Consider the following 20,687-nt stretch of genomic DNA (forward strand, 5'->3'; position numbering starts at 1 on the left):
TTCAGGTCACCACAGTCTCCTTGCCTCCCATTGTCTATCTGATTGTGCAGCTGGATCACTTTCCACTCGTCATCACACTTGTCCCTGTTACTTCCCCTGTCACACACACAAGATATTTCTCTCTATCATAGAAAGAAAATAAAAAGTACCCTGAAAGGGCAGCTTCATATATAATCATCACCTGCTTGGCCACAGGAGGCATTTGAGTATGCCTTTCCATTCTCAAATAATGGACCTGACTCTGTTTCCTCCCTAGACAACACATTCTCCAGGAGCTTCTCCCAACACACACAGAGGTCCTCCAGGGATGTATGTAATTTTTAGAGGCTCCTCCTCCTCCTCATTCCCAATGGGTCATACCCCCTGCTCCCTTTTTGGTTTGGAATCACTGTATTTAAAACCCTAAAGGAAAGTCTTATTGAATCAATCGTTCATTGTAATTGATCACAAGTATCCAAAATATTATGTAGCTTCGAAATTAATCTTTAAGATTAATACCTTGCAAAGATCTTTGGCAAACTAAATTATATCCCCCTCCCCTTTTTTTCTCTTTTTTGAGAGAGAGAGAGAGAGAGTACACACATTGGGGAGAAGGATGAGGTGGGGGGGCGGGGAGAGAATCTCAAGCAGTCTCCACACTCACCGTGGCTTGATCCCAAGACCCTGGGATGACGACCTGAACCGATATCAAAACTCGGATGCGCAAACAACTCAGCCACCCAGTGCCCATATATCCCTTGCCTTAACATAGTCCTGGAAAAGGGCTGAGACTCTCTTATTGGTCCCAAGCGGCAGCATCCCCAATGTACAAGTAGGTTACATTTTAAAAGTTTATTTTATATTGGTTGCTTGCAGCTTATAATTCCTTTCAATGTTATAAATGTTGCTAGTTTTTCCAAGGTTTTCCCACAAATTTCTTTTTAACCATGTAAAGAGACGCATCATGGTTTTTTTTTCCTGCACAATTATTCAGTGAAAGCTTGTATTCCTTCAGTGAAGCTGACGTACTAAGTATTAGAAATATCAGGAAATTCCACCTGGAGGTAATTGTCGGGCAAGATCTCTATTAAGGGGAAATAATATTTTCTCTAATTGTGCCAAATGAGGGCTTTCCTCTTGGAAGGGTAACATGTGGGTTTTCAGCACAAATATCAGAAAGCAGAAACCTCTAAATACGGGTCCCAATATTTAGATACTGGGACTTAGATACTATACTGAAAGACAGTATAAAGGAATCCAGAACCCCTCAAGTTTGCATCCAGGAAGACTGTAGGGACTCAAGTCAGACACTGGCCAGTAGGGATGGTCAAGAGGGATACTTGCCCACTGAATAAAATGGCACATGTGAGTTCTGTCCTCTAAGAACTACTGCAAGAACTTGCTTCGCAGAAAAATGTCAACACGTGGATAATAAAATGAGAATGTAAGGTCCTGTCAGCATGAATCTAGCTTTGGTGATAAGAATTGGGACTGCTAGGATTACCCCCTGGTCAGCAATGGACAAGGTTGTTTCAGAAACAAGCATCCCAATCATCCTGCCTACATGATTGCTTTATGGGCAGTTCACCCTCCAATGGGAGCCTCCTGTACATGCAATCACTTGTTTAAAGACCTGAACAAGTGGAAGCCAGTAGAGATCCGCAAGGCATTGGGGGAAGAGCTGATATAGTTCCTGTCCAAGTTAGGCCAGCCCTCGCAGGCATGCAGCAGTCAGAATCTTGCCCTATGACTTTTGAGTTGTGCTATGAAATTCTTACTACACAGAGATCTTGAGAAGAGATTATAAATATCCTTGAGGACTCCCTGGGAGGGGAAAGATGCTTGGAGCCAGCTCACATAGAGGTGGAGAGATGTACCCATGGAGGGACAGTGAGCCACGGGTGGAGAAGAGAACAGGGTCAGTAATACCTGAGTTCTGGGCTTTAGCTACAAACCTAGAAACCATCCTGCCGGGACGGTGTCTATGGACATTCTTTCTTCATGTCAGAGGTGTGCTGTGGGGAAAGAGAAGAGTGGGCAGGAAGGAATGTATAGTAACCTTTTTTTTTTTTTTTTCTTTTTGTCTCCATTTGTATTCGCCAGTCACGTGTACAAATGACTCTTGAAGCATTTCCCATGGAGGAGTCGATTGTTATCTTACTGTCACAGAAAATAGATCCTACCCTGCAAAGCTTCCACTCTTTGAGAATCCAAGTGTCAGCTGACAAAAATATCCAGATGGGGAAATCCCCTGCCCCCTCCCCATTCTCCCACCAGCCTCATAGGTAACGGGGGTGGGGGACAACTGGAGAAGGAAATGAAATCATGCGGGTTCACCAGGAAAAGATAAAGTGTTGGTGGCAGCAGAATTGGTGAGTGCGTTGTGGGTATTACCTCTTGATGAGGCTTCCAAGAAGGCTCCCGCTCAAGTCCTGGTGGCTCTGAGAACAAGCATTCTTGCATCAATAGCTAATAGGCTGTCCAACCAGATGTTATCTGGGTGGGATAAGAGGGTGAGAAAACAGACCTGTTGTACGCTGTTGTCAACTATATTGCTGTGGTCAGAGAAGGCTGGTTGTGTAGGGTTTAGCAGGGTGCCTCTTTTGTAGTGAGGCAGACTAGATTACGTGGTTGTTTAAATCCGTTTCCTCTTGTGATTGGTAAAATACGAGAGTTATAATCATTCATGCATTACTAAAGCCTCCTTTCCATCATTTTTGAAGGGACTTTTTTTTTTTTCTAGAACAGAGCATGCATCCAGCAGAAACCTAAAGCATTTGCTTTTCTAAGTGATCTTTTGCAATAAGCACACTTAAAAAAAACAAACAAACCAGACAAACAAACAAACAAAAAAACAACACTGCATATGGTACCTGTGACAAGACTGGAGATTATAAGTGGTAACACCAGCATCTGTAACATCCTCATCAGAAGTTCCCCAGGGAAAGAGAAGTACTTGACTTCTCGGTAGCTCATTTTGTATGGTCGGAGGGTAAATCCCAGGATTGTACCTGAAGGGGGAAAGAAAAGATGGAGAAAATTTGAGCCCTTTTAAAAACTGAAGTAACAGTCCTAGGAAAATGAAGAAGTATTTGGCTGGTGGTCACTCCTGTCTGATGAGAGTACATTTATTTAAGCAGCAAATATTGGTGCTGCTTTAGGAGCAAGGGGTGTGCCTGTCTCTTCCGTCTGCCAGGGTCTGGCTGAATCCAGGGCTTCGAGTAAGACTGAGAGAAAAAACGTCTCTGGCTTTAGCAAATGAAAAATGTCTTTGTCTAACTTAAATGCAGTAGAACCAAGTTTGACATGGCTCGGTACAGAGTTACAAAGATAGGGGCATAACTGGGAGACAAATCATGTATCCATGAACAAGGCAATGTAGAAAAAAAACCCCTTATTATAATGAATTTCCTTTGTAACAACGGATACTAGGGCGGCTAGCACAAGCACTTACTAAAGGGCAGTATGATTTTATTTTTTTCCAATTAAAAAAATTCCTCTTGTTCACATTGTTAATCCATTTCCATCACCTCCCTGTCTGTACACCATGCTTTCTGTCTACATGGTCTCGATATTGCCTTGGCAACTGTATCGTACAGACTTGTTACTTGCCGGCAAGAGAAGACTCCAAAATGAGCAGAGACCTTTTTCCAAAAATTTTCCCTGAACACTAACGGGGGGGGGGGGGGGGGGGGCAGGGGGGGAATAAGAGAAAGAGAAAGCAATTTTCCCCTTCATTTTCCTTCTGCTCCTGGGACTTTAAAATATATTTTAAAAATAACTTTATATGTAAATTGAATTACACACAGTAGCTTTCGAAGTGTTTGGAAATCAACAGACCGACTGAATCAATGTACTCCCCCCCTGCCTCTCCCGAATTTACTTTCCTTGTCCAGGAAAATTGATTTATTCCATTATTGTAAATATTTTCTAAATTTTTGCCTTGCTGTTACTAAAACATGTGCCTTATAGAGAAATACTGAGTTATCTAGAAGCTGGAGGTCGGTGTAGGGGGAGAGAACACTGGGTGAACCTACGTTTTTCCAAAGGAAGCAAGCAGTCCTTTAAGGAAACAGGCTCATCCTAACTTCTTATGAAATGGGCTCCTTCTCTTAGGAAATGAGACACAAAGTTCATTTCAAGTATTACAGCAACCGCAATTTCATTTCTTGGGTCTCAGCAACTGTGAAGTATCCATTCTTTGATTATATACTGTGATACTGCAATTAAGAGTCTGAATCTACGTGACTAGAAAATCTGGCTGATCCAGTTTTCAGGGCCTTTAGGAAAATAGTTATCGCTTTTCTCCCAATGTAACAGTAATATGTTCAAGACAGAAAAAGGTGATTTGGAAGATACGCAAAAGAAAAGGCAGAAGCCTGCCTCTATTGAGTCTCTCACTTAAATAGCAAATAGCTAATGCTTACTGAGCTCTTACCACATGCCAGCCATTGTCAGTGCTTTACTTGCGTTATTATATTTAATCCTCACAAAACCCCTGGAGGTAGGTACTATTTTACCACCAGTGTACTGATGGGGAAATCTAATTATGGTGAACTTCAAACTTGCTGGACTCCAATAGCCACTCAGTGTCAAAGTCAAAAAGTTACTCAAGTGACAGAGCTGGGATTTAAACCCAGGCATTTGGACTCAGAGCTCACATTTGTGACCTTCACACGTACTTCCTACGTCTCCAATAGAGCAAAGACCAGCGCTGTTGGTGCTTCTGTGAGTTTCTTTCCAGAATGTTCTCACACAGAGTTAAATATATGGAAATCACACAGAATATACTTTTCCACATGTAGTTATCATAAGCATCACTTTTAGGGTTCATGATACCAGATCTAATGATTGTACCATAATTTACTTAATACTTCCTTTGTTGTTGAACAGTTAGGTTGGTTAGCATTTTTTTGCTTTTATGAAGAGCACTATGATAAATATATGAAGGCTGTTTTATAACTAGAAATATTTTTTAGTGTAGTTTAGAGAAAGGAAACCAGTGCATTAAAGAATATCACTACCTTGATTCATGTTATCAAATTGTTTTTCTAGTGGGTTGGCCCAACAGTTTAATGTTCTGTTAGTGGATGAGAAGGCTTTAATATTATCTATATGGGGAGAATTAACATTTGTGAATGTGATGAGTATATAGTATGTATTTTTTATTTCCTTTCAATTTACTTAATATCTAATGATGTTGACCATTTCTCCTAATTGTATCTTCTCCAAGCATTTAAAAATTCTAGTAGTTTAAGAATTTATGTGTGCATGTGTGTGTGTTGTGTGTGTATGTATGTATCTGATATAAATTCTTTACATAATAAAGATAATTATCCTTTGCCTATGTGTAACATATTTGCTATAACTATTTTTCTAATACTCTAAAATATACAGGTATTTTGCATTTTTATAAAATATGGTCCACATACCTTTTTTATTAGGTAATTTTTTCGAGAGTTATAAACTTTAATTTCCCTCCTCCCAAATTTGATAAATATTTAATTCCTTTTTCCTTCTTTGACTGGTCGCTTGCTTTGTTTGAAAATATTGAACCTTTAATCTTCCTGGAACTTGGTTTGAGGTAAGGCATTTAGTTCCAATTTTTAGTGTGCATTATTCAACACAGTATCCTCACCAGCACATAGGAATTATAAAAGGCTCTGGTAATATCTGGTGCTTTCCTGCCTGTTCATATAAAGGCCAAATCACACTGAAATAAGTGCTTCATCTTATAATAAGTAAATAAATAAATATTTATAAATCTTACTTTACTTCCAATCAAATGTAATTTCACTGGAATTGATTGTTTTCTGATCTTTTTTAAAACACATTTAAACACTTGTCATTCAATTATAACATAAAATGGGTGCAATAAACACAAGACACTCATTTTCGTCACCTGGAATTTGACCATATCAAGCTATTAGGAATTTTAGACATCTCCCAAGTGACAAGACCAGACTTGGTTTTACAAGTTTCACTTCTAAGTTGGCTGTTATTAGAAATGCATTAACTCAAAAACAACAATATTTCCACAGATGGGTAGGATCCTGGCTAGTCCAAAATTTATTTATTAATTAAATTATTAAGTTGTTTAAGAAATTTACATTATTTATCATTTAGGAAAAAACCGGTAGAGCAGCTGCTCTATCAACGATACAGGTAGACACAAGCCAGTGTAGATGAAGGAAGGGATTATTCTTTCTAAACCTATGTGTGTTAGACCCCATTTCCCAAAGTCTAACTCTTGCCAACCTGACTATATTCTCTCTTACAGCCACACCAGCTGTATCCAGACAGTCTCTCCTTGGGAGTTCCATGTACCTCCTCCCCTTTTCCCCCATCAAATCCCACATTTACTCAGTGCCACCAATTTTCATCTAGGTGCTAGGAGGGAAAGTAAGCCAGCTCAGTGAGTGAGTCCTGGGCAGTGGGCGAATGACATCTCTTAACTCCAGTCTACCAGGGAGATACATGCCTAACAGAGCAGCAGAAAAATAGCCAGGAGGCAAAGTCTCAAAAGGCTTTTCTAGTCAATAAGCTGATCTTGCTTGGAAGTGTAGTTCTGGCATCAGCTCCTCTAGAATGTCTCAGTTTCTTTGCATTCTCTAATACGGAACCCACATTTTCTAAAAGTTCTTCTTTATAGGGGGAAAGCACACAGGAGTCACCATTTATATGTTGAAAAGGGATAGTTTCAGGTCAAAAGCTTTGAAGAGAAGGGTTGTTTAGAGGGATAGCACACTGCAAATACTCTTTGAGTCAGTGATGCTCCTGACTATGTTTTGGTATGTTTACTATCTCGGGGTTTACCAAGTGAGCCATTTCTACTCCTAGGAAAAGAAGAGGTTATGTTGGGAGGGGCAATACTGATTGAACCCTTAATGGGCTCAAGGTGGCATGATCCTCATCACAACTTTATGAGGGTAGATATGATCATGTCTATTTTCAAAAATGAATACACTGATGCTCAAAGCTAGTGAACTTGCTCAAGTCTACAGAGTTAGTAAGTGATTGATTTGGGAATTCTAAAGAAAACCCACTTCTCTTTCTACTACACTTTAATGCCTCTCAAACACAGATACACCCTTGTAGTCAAGGCCTGACCCTGGCTCCCGGGTCTTCAGCATCTCTAATCCCTAAACTCTAGAAGCACTTGAGTAATAATCTCGGATCTGCTAGAAATGTCCCAGAAGCACCCAGTACATGTTGGAACCCTTCACAGGTCCTTTTACAATATGGTTACCATAGTGCTAAGTCACTGTTTAAAATGGTAACACTGAATCCCTTTCTTTGGAATGATTTAACTAAACTTATATAAAACTTTTAATTAAAATAGCTTGCCTCTTTTGCCCCACCGCACACATTTTAATCCTTGGAAACCATCAGTAACAAAGCTGGAGAGGACATTAAATGAAAACATGCTTCAGGGTCCCACGCTTAATGACAACAGCCAGCAGTCATTGGGTATATGCAAGATGCCAAGCCCTCCAAGCACACTGCCTCACAGGACCATGGAAGCCAGGACTAATAGAGCCTACACTTCACTTCTCATGAAGACCTGGAGTCATCGAGAGGGTAGGTAAACTGCCGAAACCTCACAGCTAGTAGAGGTTGGGGCCACGGTCAATGCAGGGAGCAGTCAAGCCGCTTCCCCAATGTCAGGGGGATGGCTGAGGTGGACTTCATACCCAGGCTGTTCAGCTCCAAGCCCAGACTCTTACCTACTATGCTGTACTCATGGCCTCTCAACAGTCATGGTACTAATTCAAAGAGCCTAAGTTAGTACACAATATTTTGCCTATCTTTTCATTCCATTTTGAGTTAGTTTAATTGAGATAGAGCCTAAGTTGGGCAAAGGTTTTGTTGATTTTGCTTAATGAAGTCAACATCTAGCTTTTTGCAGTTCATTTGTTGAATAAATAAACAGAAGACATTTTTCTTCAGCTTTTGCTCTGCTGGGCAATATTAGAGGTGAGGCCAGTGTGATAAGGTCAGCCAGCTCTCAGTGTCAAATACAGAGGAAATGCTCTGAACGTGAAGATGCTTTTTTGGGTAAGCAGTTCAGGTTTCTGATTACACAGCCCAGCAACGATAAAAAGCCTTCCCTGAACCATCCTCACATCCTGAAGAACAGACTTCTCAGAGCCCTCTACTCTCTGCCCTTCTGACCAATTAGAGGTAGCAGGGCGGGGTGGTTTTCTTCACTTTGGTAAAGCCACTCACTGCCTTTACAGAGCTGAGGACTCTGCCTTACTTGAAGCCCATTGATTGATGTTCCCAGAGCTAATCAAAACCTTTATGGCCTCCAGACCTTTAATGCAAAAGAATAGATTCTTTATTATTGATTACTCTGCAAAAATGACCATAAAAATCAGAATAACTTCCCAATGGGTTTGTTACAGCTGAAGCAAACTTTGCAATCTGCATCTTGGTGACATTAAAGAAAACACAGATGTCACAATTCAATTCAGATTGCTCATTCTCAGTCAAGAGTCTTCTAGCATTCCTGTTTTGGTATTTTACAAGATTTCTGGAATCTAGGGAATATCTTAACTGGAATGTTTAAGGTGATCAAAATTAACAGTGCTGGTTGAATGCTATAAACCAAGATGCATTTTTATTTAAATACTTTCTTCTAACACAGAAAGCTCAAGAAGTGAGTTCTTCAGGGGTTCACTGTTTCCCCTAGAGAGCCTATACAACAAACACTTCTTTGGAAGATTAAATACCACTTCACTTTTCTAAAGACACAAGGTCCACACTAGAGCCTCAGAAAGAACACCACCACAGGCTTCCTTTTGAAAGCCAAACACGCACAGCACATTAAAAGCTAAAGACCTATTTTAAAGAATTTGGTCCATATTTAATCTGATAAAATTACAGAAAATATTAAGCCAGAAAATATTTAAGAGTAGAAAAACGTGGCACAAGTTGAAGTAAAATTCGGACCAATTCACCCAATTTAACTTTTGGTAAATGTTGCAGTTTGAAATAGTAAAATTTTACTCGAGTTTCTACCCTGTTTCCAAACTGTCATGAACAGATTGGCAGACCACAGCTTTCTAGAATTACTACTCACAATACTAAATTCTTCAGAAGAAGATATGATGCCCCCAAAGAGCTCAGATGACAAAAGGGTATCTAAAAGTAACAGTGGCACTGATTTTAGAGGAAGACTTTATATTCTGAGGCCACCATATGAATACCACCAAATGCCCACCCAGGATGAGCTAACTAGCTCTTCTAACATTGACACTGCAAACCAGTCAGAGGGCATTCAAACCCCCATCCAGAATAAGCGTGGCCTGCAGATCTTTAGCCAGAACGAGAACATTTGCCTCCTTGTTGTCACTCCACCACCTCGGACATGATCCCACTTTCTGGCCCTGGTGCTGGCTCTTCTTTCTGCCTGGAATGCTCTTCTCAGAGATTCCCAGGTTTGCGTCCAGACTTAGTGCAAATGTCATCTTCTTATTGGAACCGACCCTGAATTTCTCCCTCAGCCGCCTTAATTTGTTTCAGTAGTTCTTATTACCTTCCAAAACACAGTATAATTTTCTAACTTATTATGCTTGTTGTTCATTGTTGTCTCTGCCTCCTAGAATATAAGTTCCGAGAGATCAAGATTGGTTTTCCTGCTGTATGTTTGTTCACACAGTTCCTGGCACACAGTTCCTGGCACACAGTAGGTGCTCGGTATATTGATGAATGAATAAACAAAGAGCATGACTTAATTCTCTTTCAGATGACCAGTGCCCAGCAGCGCTGGGCCTGGCTCGCGTTGAACCGTGTTGAACACATTTCTAAATGGAGGAATCGCTTTGCTCTCTGCTTTGCAGCAAATGCCACTCCCCACTGCATTCTGTGAGCAGAGAAGCCTACCCTCAGGAACATCCCCTCCTCCAAACTGTGATTACTCTGTCGTGATCTGTGGAACTGGATCTCAACGGAGCTACGATTTCTCATATGGCTTAGGTTTAGATTCACAAACTAGGAGCGATAGCTCCTGATTCCTGTTTCTCTCACAAGGCTTGTTTTTTTGAATATAAAAGACAGTGGGTGTGAGGCGGTAGAAAGTTCATGGACTGAGAATCTGGGATGAGGTTCTGGGCCTGACGCTGCCAGCAAATTATGTCAGTCGGGACTTTAAAGATTTAATCTTCATATCAAAGCTACAGGATTTAATATCACCATCTTACAGATGTGGAGACTGAACCCGAGAAAGAGTAAGCCACTTGTTCCAGGCGACATGACCAGTAACTGATGTTGGCAGAATGGGGTTTGAAACTTAGGCCTGCCTATTTCCACAGCCCACATCTTCAAATCATATAATCTCTTTGGACCTCTTTTTTTTTTTTTTTTTGTCACAAAACGGGAGGGATAGGTCAGAAAAGGCAATATCTAAAATCCTCGTGGGGTGTCTGGGTGGCTCAGTCAGCTGAGCATCTGACTTCGGCTCAGGTCATGATCTTGCAGTCTGTAAGTTCAAGCCCCATGTCGGGCTCTGTGCTGACAGCTCACAGCCTGGAGCCTGTTTGGATTCTGTGTCTCCCTCTCTCTCTGCCCCTCCCCCACTCGTGCTCTCTCTCTCTCTCTCTCTCTCTCTCTCTCTGTCAAAAACAAACATTAAAAAAATAATAAAAAAATAAAAAAATAAAATTCTCATGACCTTTAATATTCTCGTCTAAAGGTTCTGATTTTACAAGAACCATGTAAACCAAAAGCATTATAAATCTTAACTGCTTTACTATGAATTCATCTCGTTTCTCCTAACGAATTCAAACGTCCTGGATAATGCATATGACAGCATTTTTTAATACATCAAAAAATGCTTTGTCAACTTGGCCATTACAGTTATTGCGGCAGGTAGACAATAAATAATTCTTAAAGATCAAATAAAAGTTTCTATTTTAGAACTTGGCTAGCGTGTAGCCCAAGCTGGAGAAGTCGTGAGTCCGTCTCGTGCAAACCTGCCGAAGCTGGTGGACATAAAGTCCCATTAGTTTATTTTTAGCAAGAAGGGCAAGGGCATAATGGTGAATTTACCTGCCCAAGAGGTCTGCTGGTCTTGGTCTTCCGTTTCACCCCAAACTTCCAGGCATTTCCTAGTGAGAAGCTACCGGGTTTGAGGCAACCTTTCGACCCTCCCCCACCCCTCTGTTCCCACATCCTTCAGAGAGTTGGGCCCTGGCTTCGTTCAGTCTTTTGTCCTTTGGTATTTCCTGTTGCTGGAGGTGGAAATACCTGCTCCAGCCTTGTTTTGCCAGCGGAGCCCAGACGAACCAGCTCTGGGTAACTAACGCAGACCCAAGTCCACACGGCATACAACTCTGGCAGACAACTGTATCAGAAGAACCTGAGGAGCTCTGAAAAGCCTGGTGCTTTCTTCCTAAAAGCGCACTGACATAGGCTATGCGAAATGCTAACTAAACTTACAAATAATCCTACAGGTCTTTTAAATGTCCACCCCATGGTCGTTGGAAAAATATCCCACTAAAATCATTAACACCCGTTGCTTTCCTTTCTGGTAAAAAATAAAATATTGTTATGAGTAAATAGAAACCATGAATGCAATTTCAATTCTGGGCATATACCCCACAGATACACTATACCTGGGGGAAATCACTTTTGTACAGGATTATTCTTTATACCATTTAACAAATATCTAAAAGTTGGAAACAATCTAAGTGGCCATCAATTGGGAATTGCTTCAATAAATGAGGGTACATGCATAGAGTGCGCCCCCAAGAGAGAATGAGGAGGTTCTTTTTGTGCTAATAAGGAATGATGTCCAAGGCATATTGTAAAGTCAAAAAAGTAAGGCATAAAGCAGGCTATATAATGTATGCCAGCATTTGTATACAAAAGCCAAAAAAAAAACAACAACGGGATATGTATTTATTTTTATACTCATAATTCTAAAGGCACACAAGAAACTGATAGCAAGGTATTTATATCCTTTTGTAATTTTTTATTTTGGGCAATGTAAGTGTATTTCATAAGTAAAATAATAAAATAAATAAGCAAAAAAAGTTGGCTCACATTTTTTATCTTTAAATCTGACTGAATTCAGGGCACCTGGCTGGCTCAGTTGGAAGGGCATGCGACTCTTGAACTTGCAATCATGAGTTCAAGTCCCATGTTGGGCGTACAGATTGCTTAAATAAATAAAAATAAGACTTGAAAAAAATTTTTTGACTGAATTCTAAACTACATCATTTCTGCTGGATGCCTGGATGTTTCTAAAAATTCACTTTGGGTCTGGGTTGGTTTCTCCTCAACCTTGCTTTAATTTGCTCTAACAGTGAATGTATTTCATTTGGGCCACGGAGAGGAAAGTCGCTAGTTGCGTTCAGATTTCTAGTGAGTGGATCATTTTCTGACCAAACAGTTCTTTTTTTCCTGGAGACAAGGAAGTGAATCTGAAAAAACTTTGAACTCCACCATTATAGGATCATGTCTGCTTCAACGCATTAGCCCTTGGAGTTACAAGTACACCAAAGCGGCAAAGTCATGTTGGAAACTACCAGACAAAGGTAACATCCATCATACTGTGTAAAGCTCTTTCACATCATACTCTTTCATCATCCAACATACTGTGTGAAGCATCGCGGTGTCAGAATTTACAAAGTTCACTGAATCTCGGCTTTTTTATATGACTATGTCATTTGCCTTAAAAAAGCAAATTCGAGGAGACAAAAGTAAATAAACAAAAAGATAACTTTGGTCATAGGCAGTCTGTTAAAAGACTCACAGTTTTCTTTTTGATGCCTTTACCTTCACGTTCATCAACAAGCTGAAGGTGCCAGCAAGCACACGTATCCCTGGGGTTTTGCCTTACTTGCTTTAAAGATGAAATTTCAAGGGATGCAATGTGTCTAAAGGCAGGGGCCTTCTTTTCAGTATGTGAAGGGCAGCAATTGTCCATTTCTACTCTCATTAGGGACAAATGAGCTTCATCTTACAAGATTCTGAATAGAAAATCTTTCGCTAATAGCCCATTGTTTTCTCTCTGGGAAGCAGAAGCAGTTTATGGCCTGGAATCATTGTTGGAGAACTGGAGAAGTCTCTTTGGGTACAAGAAGAATGGAGTTGTCCCTTCTGGAGACAGAAACTCAGTCTTGAAATTCAAAACTTAAGTGTGCCTTTTAACTAGCTGCTCCTTAATTTACCTTTGAATCTTTGATATGATACACAGAGTGAAAAAGGAGTGCCTTTTCCCCGCTTGTCTTAATTCAAAGGGAATATCTTCCTTTATCTAGTCTTGGGGGTTTTGTTCTTCTCTTTTTGTTTTCAAAACCACTCCAGGACCTCTCTTGATTGGGCATAGTGATGGAAATATTCTTGGGTTAGGGAGTAAGCTCTGGGCAACATTGACAGCACTGAAGCTTGACCTAAAACGCTTAATTTTTATACTTGGTGAGCACAATGGCTAAACTCTGTGCCCTGAAGTGCTCTGTGTGTTTCCTCATCTCGTAGCAATGATACAGCTCACCTAGCTGCCAGACCAAATAGTTGATGAATGATAGCACCCCAGTGTTCCATAAATAAATATCAAGTACTCTAACACCTGGAATGTACAACTTGGAAAAGACAGTGCTTTCATTCCAGTTGCCTTTGCCAGATACTGCAGGCTCTTCATAGCTCTGCTGTCTCTGTAGCAAGGACAGGGACTCACAGCTCTCCTCCTCTGATTTATGAGAGACGGTCAGAAGAGTGCTGGGCAGAGGTGGCTTCTGCAGCGGCATGCCTCATTTGTGTGCTCCAACACGGGTTTATCACACCCAGAGTTCGGGAACTCCAGGGTCCTCAAGAATTTTGCTGCTTGTTGATGGGAAAGGCTGACTGGCGAGGATGGGTTGGGAGGTCAACAGTAGAGGAAAAAGGTCTCTGCCATTGTACGGCATCAAGGAGTAGAAAGGGAACAGGGAACACTGATGTATCTTATTCCCTTCATTCTGCTTTAGAGAAGGGCAAATTAGATGTTCAGTGATAGAACTGTGGAGCTGGAAGCAGACATTAGTCCCAATGTAATTTGCTGATGAGGAAATACAAGGCCCAGCGATTTGTCCTAAATCACAAAGTGAGTGAGTGGATGGCAGAGCTGGCTCTGTCACCAGGACTTTGAGACTCTCCGTGCTTTCTCAGCTGCATCACAGACCTGTGCAGACACTACTCAGAAGGAGGATGGACTGGCCCTGGATTGCGGTGCTAGAGAGAGCACCCTGGAAGCGCTTTGTAAACCGTAACACTGCCGCGGTGGAAGGTGTTATTACTGCAGGTAATTGTTCCGAGCACACCCGCTTATTTGATCACCTACTTGAAAGAGAAACAAATTTGAAATTGCCTGCTCAGTTTCCTCATTATCTGAATGAACAGGAAGAAGACAGCAAAGTAAAAATCCAGAGACAATCTTAGAACAAATCAAGCCCTCTGCCCCATACTTCAGAAGAATGTTGACCAACTCTGTTAGAAACCAGCAACACTCCTCCCAGGTTTCCAGAAGACTTCATCTGCCCTGCCCAACTCTGGTAGGGGTGGCAGTTAAGGAGTGGCAGACACCAAAATGCTGGAAAAAAGGAGAAACCAGGAAGGTGCCTGACTCTCAGATTGGTCCCAAGTGGCATGAACAAAGTGTGCTACCGAGAAGGTTCAAACATTGACTGAGAACATTTTCTCAGCAAGTTTACTTTCCTGAGAAAGACATCTACTGCCAGGTACTCCCTCCATCGAGCAGTCGGTATTATGATAAGGGCTGTGCCAGGGGATTACTTTCTGTTTCAGCTCGGAGGCCAGGTGGGTAAGGGACAGATAATGACAGTATTACTTACTCTGAGGCTTTCAGCTCTGCCTCTCAAAGCCCTTTACAACTGCTAAATCTCTTCCTACAACTCTGCTTGGCTCTCTTCTCTAGCCAAGGAAATAGAAGCCGCTTCTCCTACCCGTAAACCAGGTGACCATCTTCTCCCCTTCCTAGTCCCTGTCCCCCCACCCCCACCCCCATCGCTGGGTCTCAGTCCTGTAGCAGAAAGCATCAGCGAATTCGGTGTGCATTTCCACTTGGTGCCTGAGCAAAGGCACAGGCAAAAGATGAGGGGTTTACAGTTTGTGTGGATACTCTACCTGCCAAGCCCTTTAGGGAAATTATTAAAAGTTACACGGTTGTAAGCGGCAGAATTGGAACATAAATCCTGGCAGAGAGGGGTTACAATTATTCTATTTTATACATGAAGGAACGGAGGCTCAGTTCCAGAACTGGGACATAAACCTCAAAGTGTCTGACTCCAGAGTCCATAGCTCTGATCCACTCCCCTATACTGTGCCAGACTTAAACCCCAGGATAGGAGGCAGCTCCTTGGAATGCTTTTTGAGAATGAAACTGAGGGCTGGGATCCAAGTGAGCTGTAAGCACATGTCAGGTAGTTGTTATAGCTGCCCCTGACAATTTTTCTGTGTTTCTGCTCCCTGGGGGAGAAGACAAAGCAGAGGAACATCACTAGTCCCTACACCCTATCCTTGTGTCCCTTCTCCAGAGCATGGCACTGTGAATCCACTGCTTCTGAGCTCCTTAGGCCTAACACTTCCCTCCCAGCCCTCTGTCTCCAGGGGCCTCTGAGAGGAGCTCAGCACCCAGGGAGCGCCTGCCTCAGGAGCCACCCTTTCTAGAAGCTTCCTGAAACTCCCTCTCTCTCTTCTTACTTCCAGGAAGTGTGGAAGGAACCATAAATCCCAGCCCGGGAATCATTCACCATTCTTTGGGTTCCTGTTGTTCAACTGTGTGGAGACTCCCTTCTTTTGGTGAGCCGGGAGGCTGCCCGCACGGGTGCATGGGTGCCACTCTACACCCACACCACCCATTCAAACCCTTGGCTCGTTTGGTCCCATCACCGATCACTTGAGTGCAGCAGCGGATGGCTAACCACATGAGTAAACTTGTCTGACTGAACTGGCTGACTCGGCCAGATACTGTGTACGTGTGGAAGGTACAAAATACCTGGTCTTGCTGGGAGGTTACTGCTTTACTCATAAAGAAGAGTTAACTGTGTTCTGAGAATGGTCTCACTTACAGAGTAGCTGATGCAGGAGGATAACCCGATTCATGGATCATTATCCATTTAACCTTCAAAGACAGAACTGTCCTTGTTCAGTCTCGACATCAAAAGAATAACTTCAAAATCTCTACGTACCCTGAGCCTCTTGCACTGTATTCCTGTTGTAATGTTTACATCCCCAAATCAACATGTCCAAAAAACTGAAATCATCCTTCCCACTCTCCCTCAATCTTCTTCCTGTATTCTACCTTTACTGGGAGCACCGGCACCCTCGGTCACCCGAGTCAGCAACTGGACCAACCCAACAGGCTGCAGTCCGGCTCTTCTGTCAATGCTCACGTGCCATCAATCAATCGTCAAGATGCAGGGTGCCCCTGGGACTGAGGTCTCAATTCCATGTGTCCTTTCCATCGCTTCTGTTGTTGGGTCAGTGCACACCCTCAGCTAACTGATGTCATAAAACAAGAATGGACATGCCCCAAGGGCAGGGACCAGCACTCAGAAGAGTGTGGTGGGTAAGAGTATAAACTTCCAGCCAGAACAGTGGATTTGCATCCCAGTTGGTGAGCTGTTTCCTTATCTGTGAAATAAGAATAAGAATACCTCCCTGCCTTATTTGTTCTGAGAATTAAATAAAGCCAATGTATTAACAGCACGTACAACAGTGCTTGGTACAGTGTTAGTGTTTTTGCAATGCATATTATATGTGTAATGATAGATGAGGAAACGGAGGCACAGAGCAGTTAAACACCTTCTCTAGGATCATACAGCTATTAAATGATACAGTTCACATATAAATCCAGTCGATGCTTCATCAAAAGCCATATTCTTTTTTCCCACATGGTATGTCTAGGTTGTTAACAAGAAAAGTACAACCTCTAAAGTATCAACACAAAGATCATATATTATATACAACAGTATGGATAATATGATCTCACTTAAAAAATGTTGACATAATTTGGTGACATAACCTCACCAAAACAAAAACCTCCTTATTACTACCTCTGAAATTTGTCTACTCCTTTGTCATCCCATTTTTATCTCTTCTACTAAACTACCCGAGGGCAAAGATTCTCTATTGCATAGCACAGACCAGATACCCAACATTTAGTATGTGTTAAATTGCTGAATAGCACTGAATCTTTCTTTAAAAAAAAATTATTCAGCAGATAATAGATAATAGATAATATACGAATGTGGTGAAAAGCCTTCAAACCATACAAAAACTTAGAGGAAAGTAATATTCCTTCCATCCCATTACCAGACACCCAGCTCTCATCCCAGAAGCAGCCACAATGACCAGTTTCTTGTATATCTTTCAGAGATAGTATCGAATTGCGCTGAATTGTAGTGCCATTTACATTCATTGCCAAAGACTATAAGGTAATGATGAGCAATGCTTTATAATGTAGCCAGTATGTTTTCTTTTCTGAAAAGTCACCAATTTTTCTCAAACCCATATAGAGGACAACCCAAACATAAAAGGTGCGTGCGTGCATGTGTGTGTGTGTGTGTGTAGAGAAAGATGCTAGTTGCTGTTTGTGAACTCCCTCAGGTAAAACCACCATCCAGTTCTATGCAATTCTATTTAGTTTCCTTCCCCTCGTAGCTGATGTTATGACCCATTTCTTCAAAAATTTTTAGCCTGAGATTTCATATTTATTGTGCTTTTTGCTCCCTGGATGTGGAAAGATGGGCATTCTATGACTTAAACATGACAAAGGACTTTCCCTTTCTTTCAGCAAGATGTCTAAGGTCACTCTCATACCACTTACCACAGTTTGAAACGAGAAAGTGCTTCCTGGGGGAAGAAAGATAGTAACCACTCTTCTCAGTGTGGTTTTTGTTAGACAGATGTCTGCAACAGCCCTGGGAGACACTTTATCTAATGCTTTAGTAATGAACCCCCTTAAAGAGACTTAACACTTGGCATTGCCTTCTCTCAGGTTGCTAATTTGCTTTCATTACGTGGCTTTGACATAGCATGGCATATTCGGACTGTGACATCACTTAGAAATGGCATTAGGAATGTCACTTCTTAGAACTGACATCAAACTGCACACATGGTTCTAGGCCTGTGCTTGTAGGGGAATTAATACTGAAATATTTACAATTCTCTACTTTAATCTGACTATATGGTTTCACATGTATCTACTCCTCCTCTGTAATACTTTTCTAGTTTCCACTTCAACATACTAAATGCACATTTATTTTTTTCCAAAAAGACAAAACAGATGGAATTTACCCAATATATAGGGCTTTTTTTTGTATTAAAAATTATGAAAACCTAAGAATTTGGTTCTTCTCATCTCTTCTTTGGGGAAAAGAACTTTTCTTCTTCCTTGCGAGCATCTTTCCATTTTTGGTCCAATGCTGCAGATAATGAATTAGAGAGCTGAAGTCCAGACATGCTCTTATTATTCTTTTAGGGCTGATGTAGACATGGTACCCAGTGACAAGCTAAATGGAGCCTTTGTTTCCATTGGGCCCTCAATGGAAGACACACCAAGAGATAACTGAAGGGTTCTTCCTTCTCTCCTAAGTCTGTTTGCTACCAAGTGGTCTATTGGCCATTCCAAGTCTTTGGTGTAGACTCAGTGGTCTCTCTGACTGTCAATGAGCTCTTTTTATTTGTTTCTTTGTTAGTGCCTTCTTCTTATTACTTCTACCTCTTCAGTTTCCATTAGTAAAGCCAACCATGAGGACATCCTGCCAAGTTATCTACCCCAGCTCAGCCAACTCACTGCAATTCTCACAAATCTTAGGAAAGTCCTCGCTGGGCTAGGAAATGATCCCAGAACTCATAGAGAAAATGGACCATTAAGTCCTGGCATTATCTTCCTTCTATTAGAGATATGTCTTTGTAATCACTTAGGAACTTGCTTCTCCATCAATCTGCTTTCCATGTGCAGGTTTTATTACTTTCCATTCCTTTATTCTTTAACTGAAACATTTCTGTTCTAGAAATTGAACTCTTCTTGTGTTTGGAACACCATGTTGAATAAATGTTTCTGCATCTTTTCCAAACATACTCCAGTATCACTGAGCTCTATTATGATGTGTACAGGATTGTAGAATAAATGAGTATTTGTTAAATGCATGACAGGGATGTGGCTTAATCATTTGTTGGAGAATTATAAGTTTTCTGTGGGTCTGACTGGGTAAATCATATAGTAAAATGACAATGCTATGTGAATGCATGTAGCACTGCTTGCTAATTGGCCTCTACCAAGACATAGCAGCATTTCTTTTCCTGGAATCTCTCACAAGATGCCAACTAGTTTGCAGAGCACAAAGGCAGGATGGCAAAGTGTTGAAGAGAATGGCCCCGGGCCTAGATAGCTTGAGTCTGACTTTGAGCTCTAGCGTTTACTATCTGCATGACTTTGGGCAAGTTGTTTGATCTCTCCATGCTCAGTATTCTCATCTCTAAAATAAGGATCATACTAATCATTCCTGCCCATTCACTCATAGGCTTGTTTGAGGATGAAGTAAGCTAATCTAGGCAAAACACTACTTAAGCAGCTGTAACAGTACTCCATCAGTGTTCACTATCATTATTATTTGGCAGCTATTGTTTGGCTTGGCAACGACTGTAATTCAAAGCAAAAAATGAATTGAGCTTGCCGAGTGTTACATCAACTTCCAAGACAACGACAAAGCACTGAAACACTTCCTTCAGGAATGTATTTAAACCTGGGAACTTACTAAAGAAAGCCATTATGTCCCTGAGTCAATCAGGGCATTTTCTCTTTGAACATCTCTAAAATGAATTGAACGGTCATTGATGACCAACAATTTCTAAAAGGAGCAAAAGATATTGAGATGGAATATATTGAAAGTCTTGCGACAAACTATTCTGTCGTATTCCTATTTGCAATTTAAGAATCCTATCTTTTTGAATACAGTTATATTTACATGCCACAAAATTGTCTTAGTTTTTATTGTTGTTACCTCTTTATATTTGATAGAGACCTTGGCAAACTCCAAGACAGAGATTAAAATTGGACACTAATGCCCCCTCCCCCTTTTGGGTCGGATTAGTAGAAATTTAATTTTTTATAACATGGCATTAGCTTGCATGTTTACCAGCCTAAAGATTTCTGTATTTGTTCAGTCAGAATTTCCCAGTAAGCAGTTTTTTCAGCTATCTGCCACCCATAAATAATAAACAATAATTTCAGATTCCAATAAATCAAACAAAACAATGTTTTATTAGTACAGGTTGCTGTTAACAATGCTAAGTTTGTGAGAGGCTGCAACGTTGCAGAGAAGGGATAGTTATTTATGGCAAGAAATGAATGAAAAAGATCTGTGTTAACATTTGTCTCAATTTACCTTTTCCAGTCACTGGATGGGAGATGCAAACACGTAAAAGTCTCTACCTCTAGGCATGATACCCAGTTTCAAGTCAGCACCCATTAGAATGGTTAGAATGTAATTACTATTAGGAACCTGTATCTCATGTACTAATTGCATAAATTAGCTTTAAGTGAAAGCGACATTGTATGATTACATTTGGGCCAAATCTAGCATATGTTTGCTTGTTTTTATTGTTATTTAACTGCTCAGGCCTAATGATTAAATTGTCACTCTTTTATGCTTCCATGAGATGGGAAAGCATTTGATTTCTCTTCTCCACACAATCGA

At 41.1% G+C, this 20,687-nt stretch overlaps 1 protein-coding gene across 1 annotated transcript in view; it reads right to left on the reverse strand.

The window, feature by feature from the left end:
- The window catches only part of SLC1A3 (solute carrier family 1 member 3), a 78,249-nt gene that overhangs the window by 55,288 nt on the left and 2,274 nt on the right, over positions 1–20,687 (reverse strand). Inside the window, exon 3 of the mRNA XM_015078215.3 lies at positions 2,853–2,990. Coding sequence (XP_014933701.3) covers positions 2,853–2,990 — 138 coding nt within the window. The remainder of the gene's footprint in view (positions 1–2,852; positions 2,991–20,687) is intronic.

Source organism: Acinonyx jubatus, chromosome A1 (genome assembly GCF_027475565.1).
Source record: "Acinonyx jubatus isolate Ajub_Pintada_27869175 chromosome A1, VMU_Ajub_asm_v1.0, whole genome shotgun sequence".
NCBI lineage: Eukaryota > Metazoa > Chordata > Mammalia > Carnivora > Felidae > Acinonyx > Acinonyx jubatus.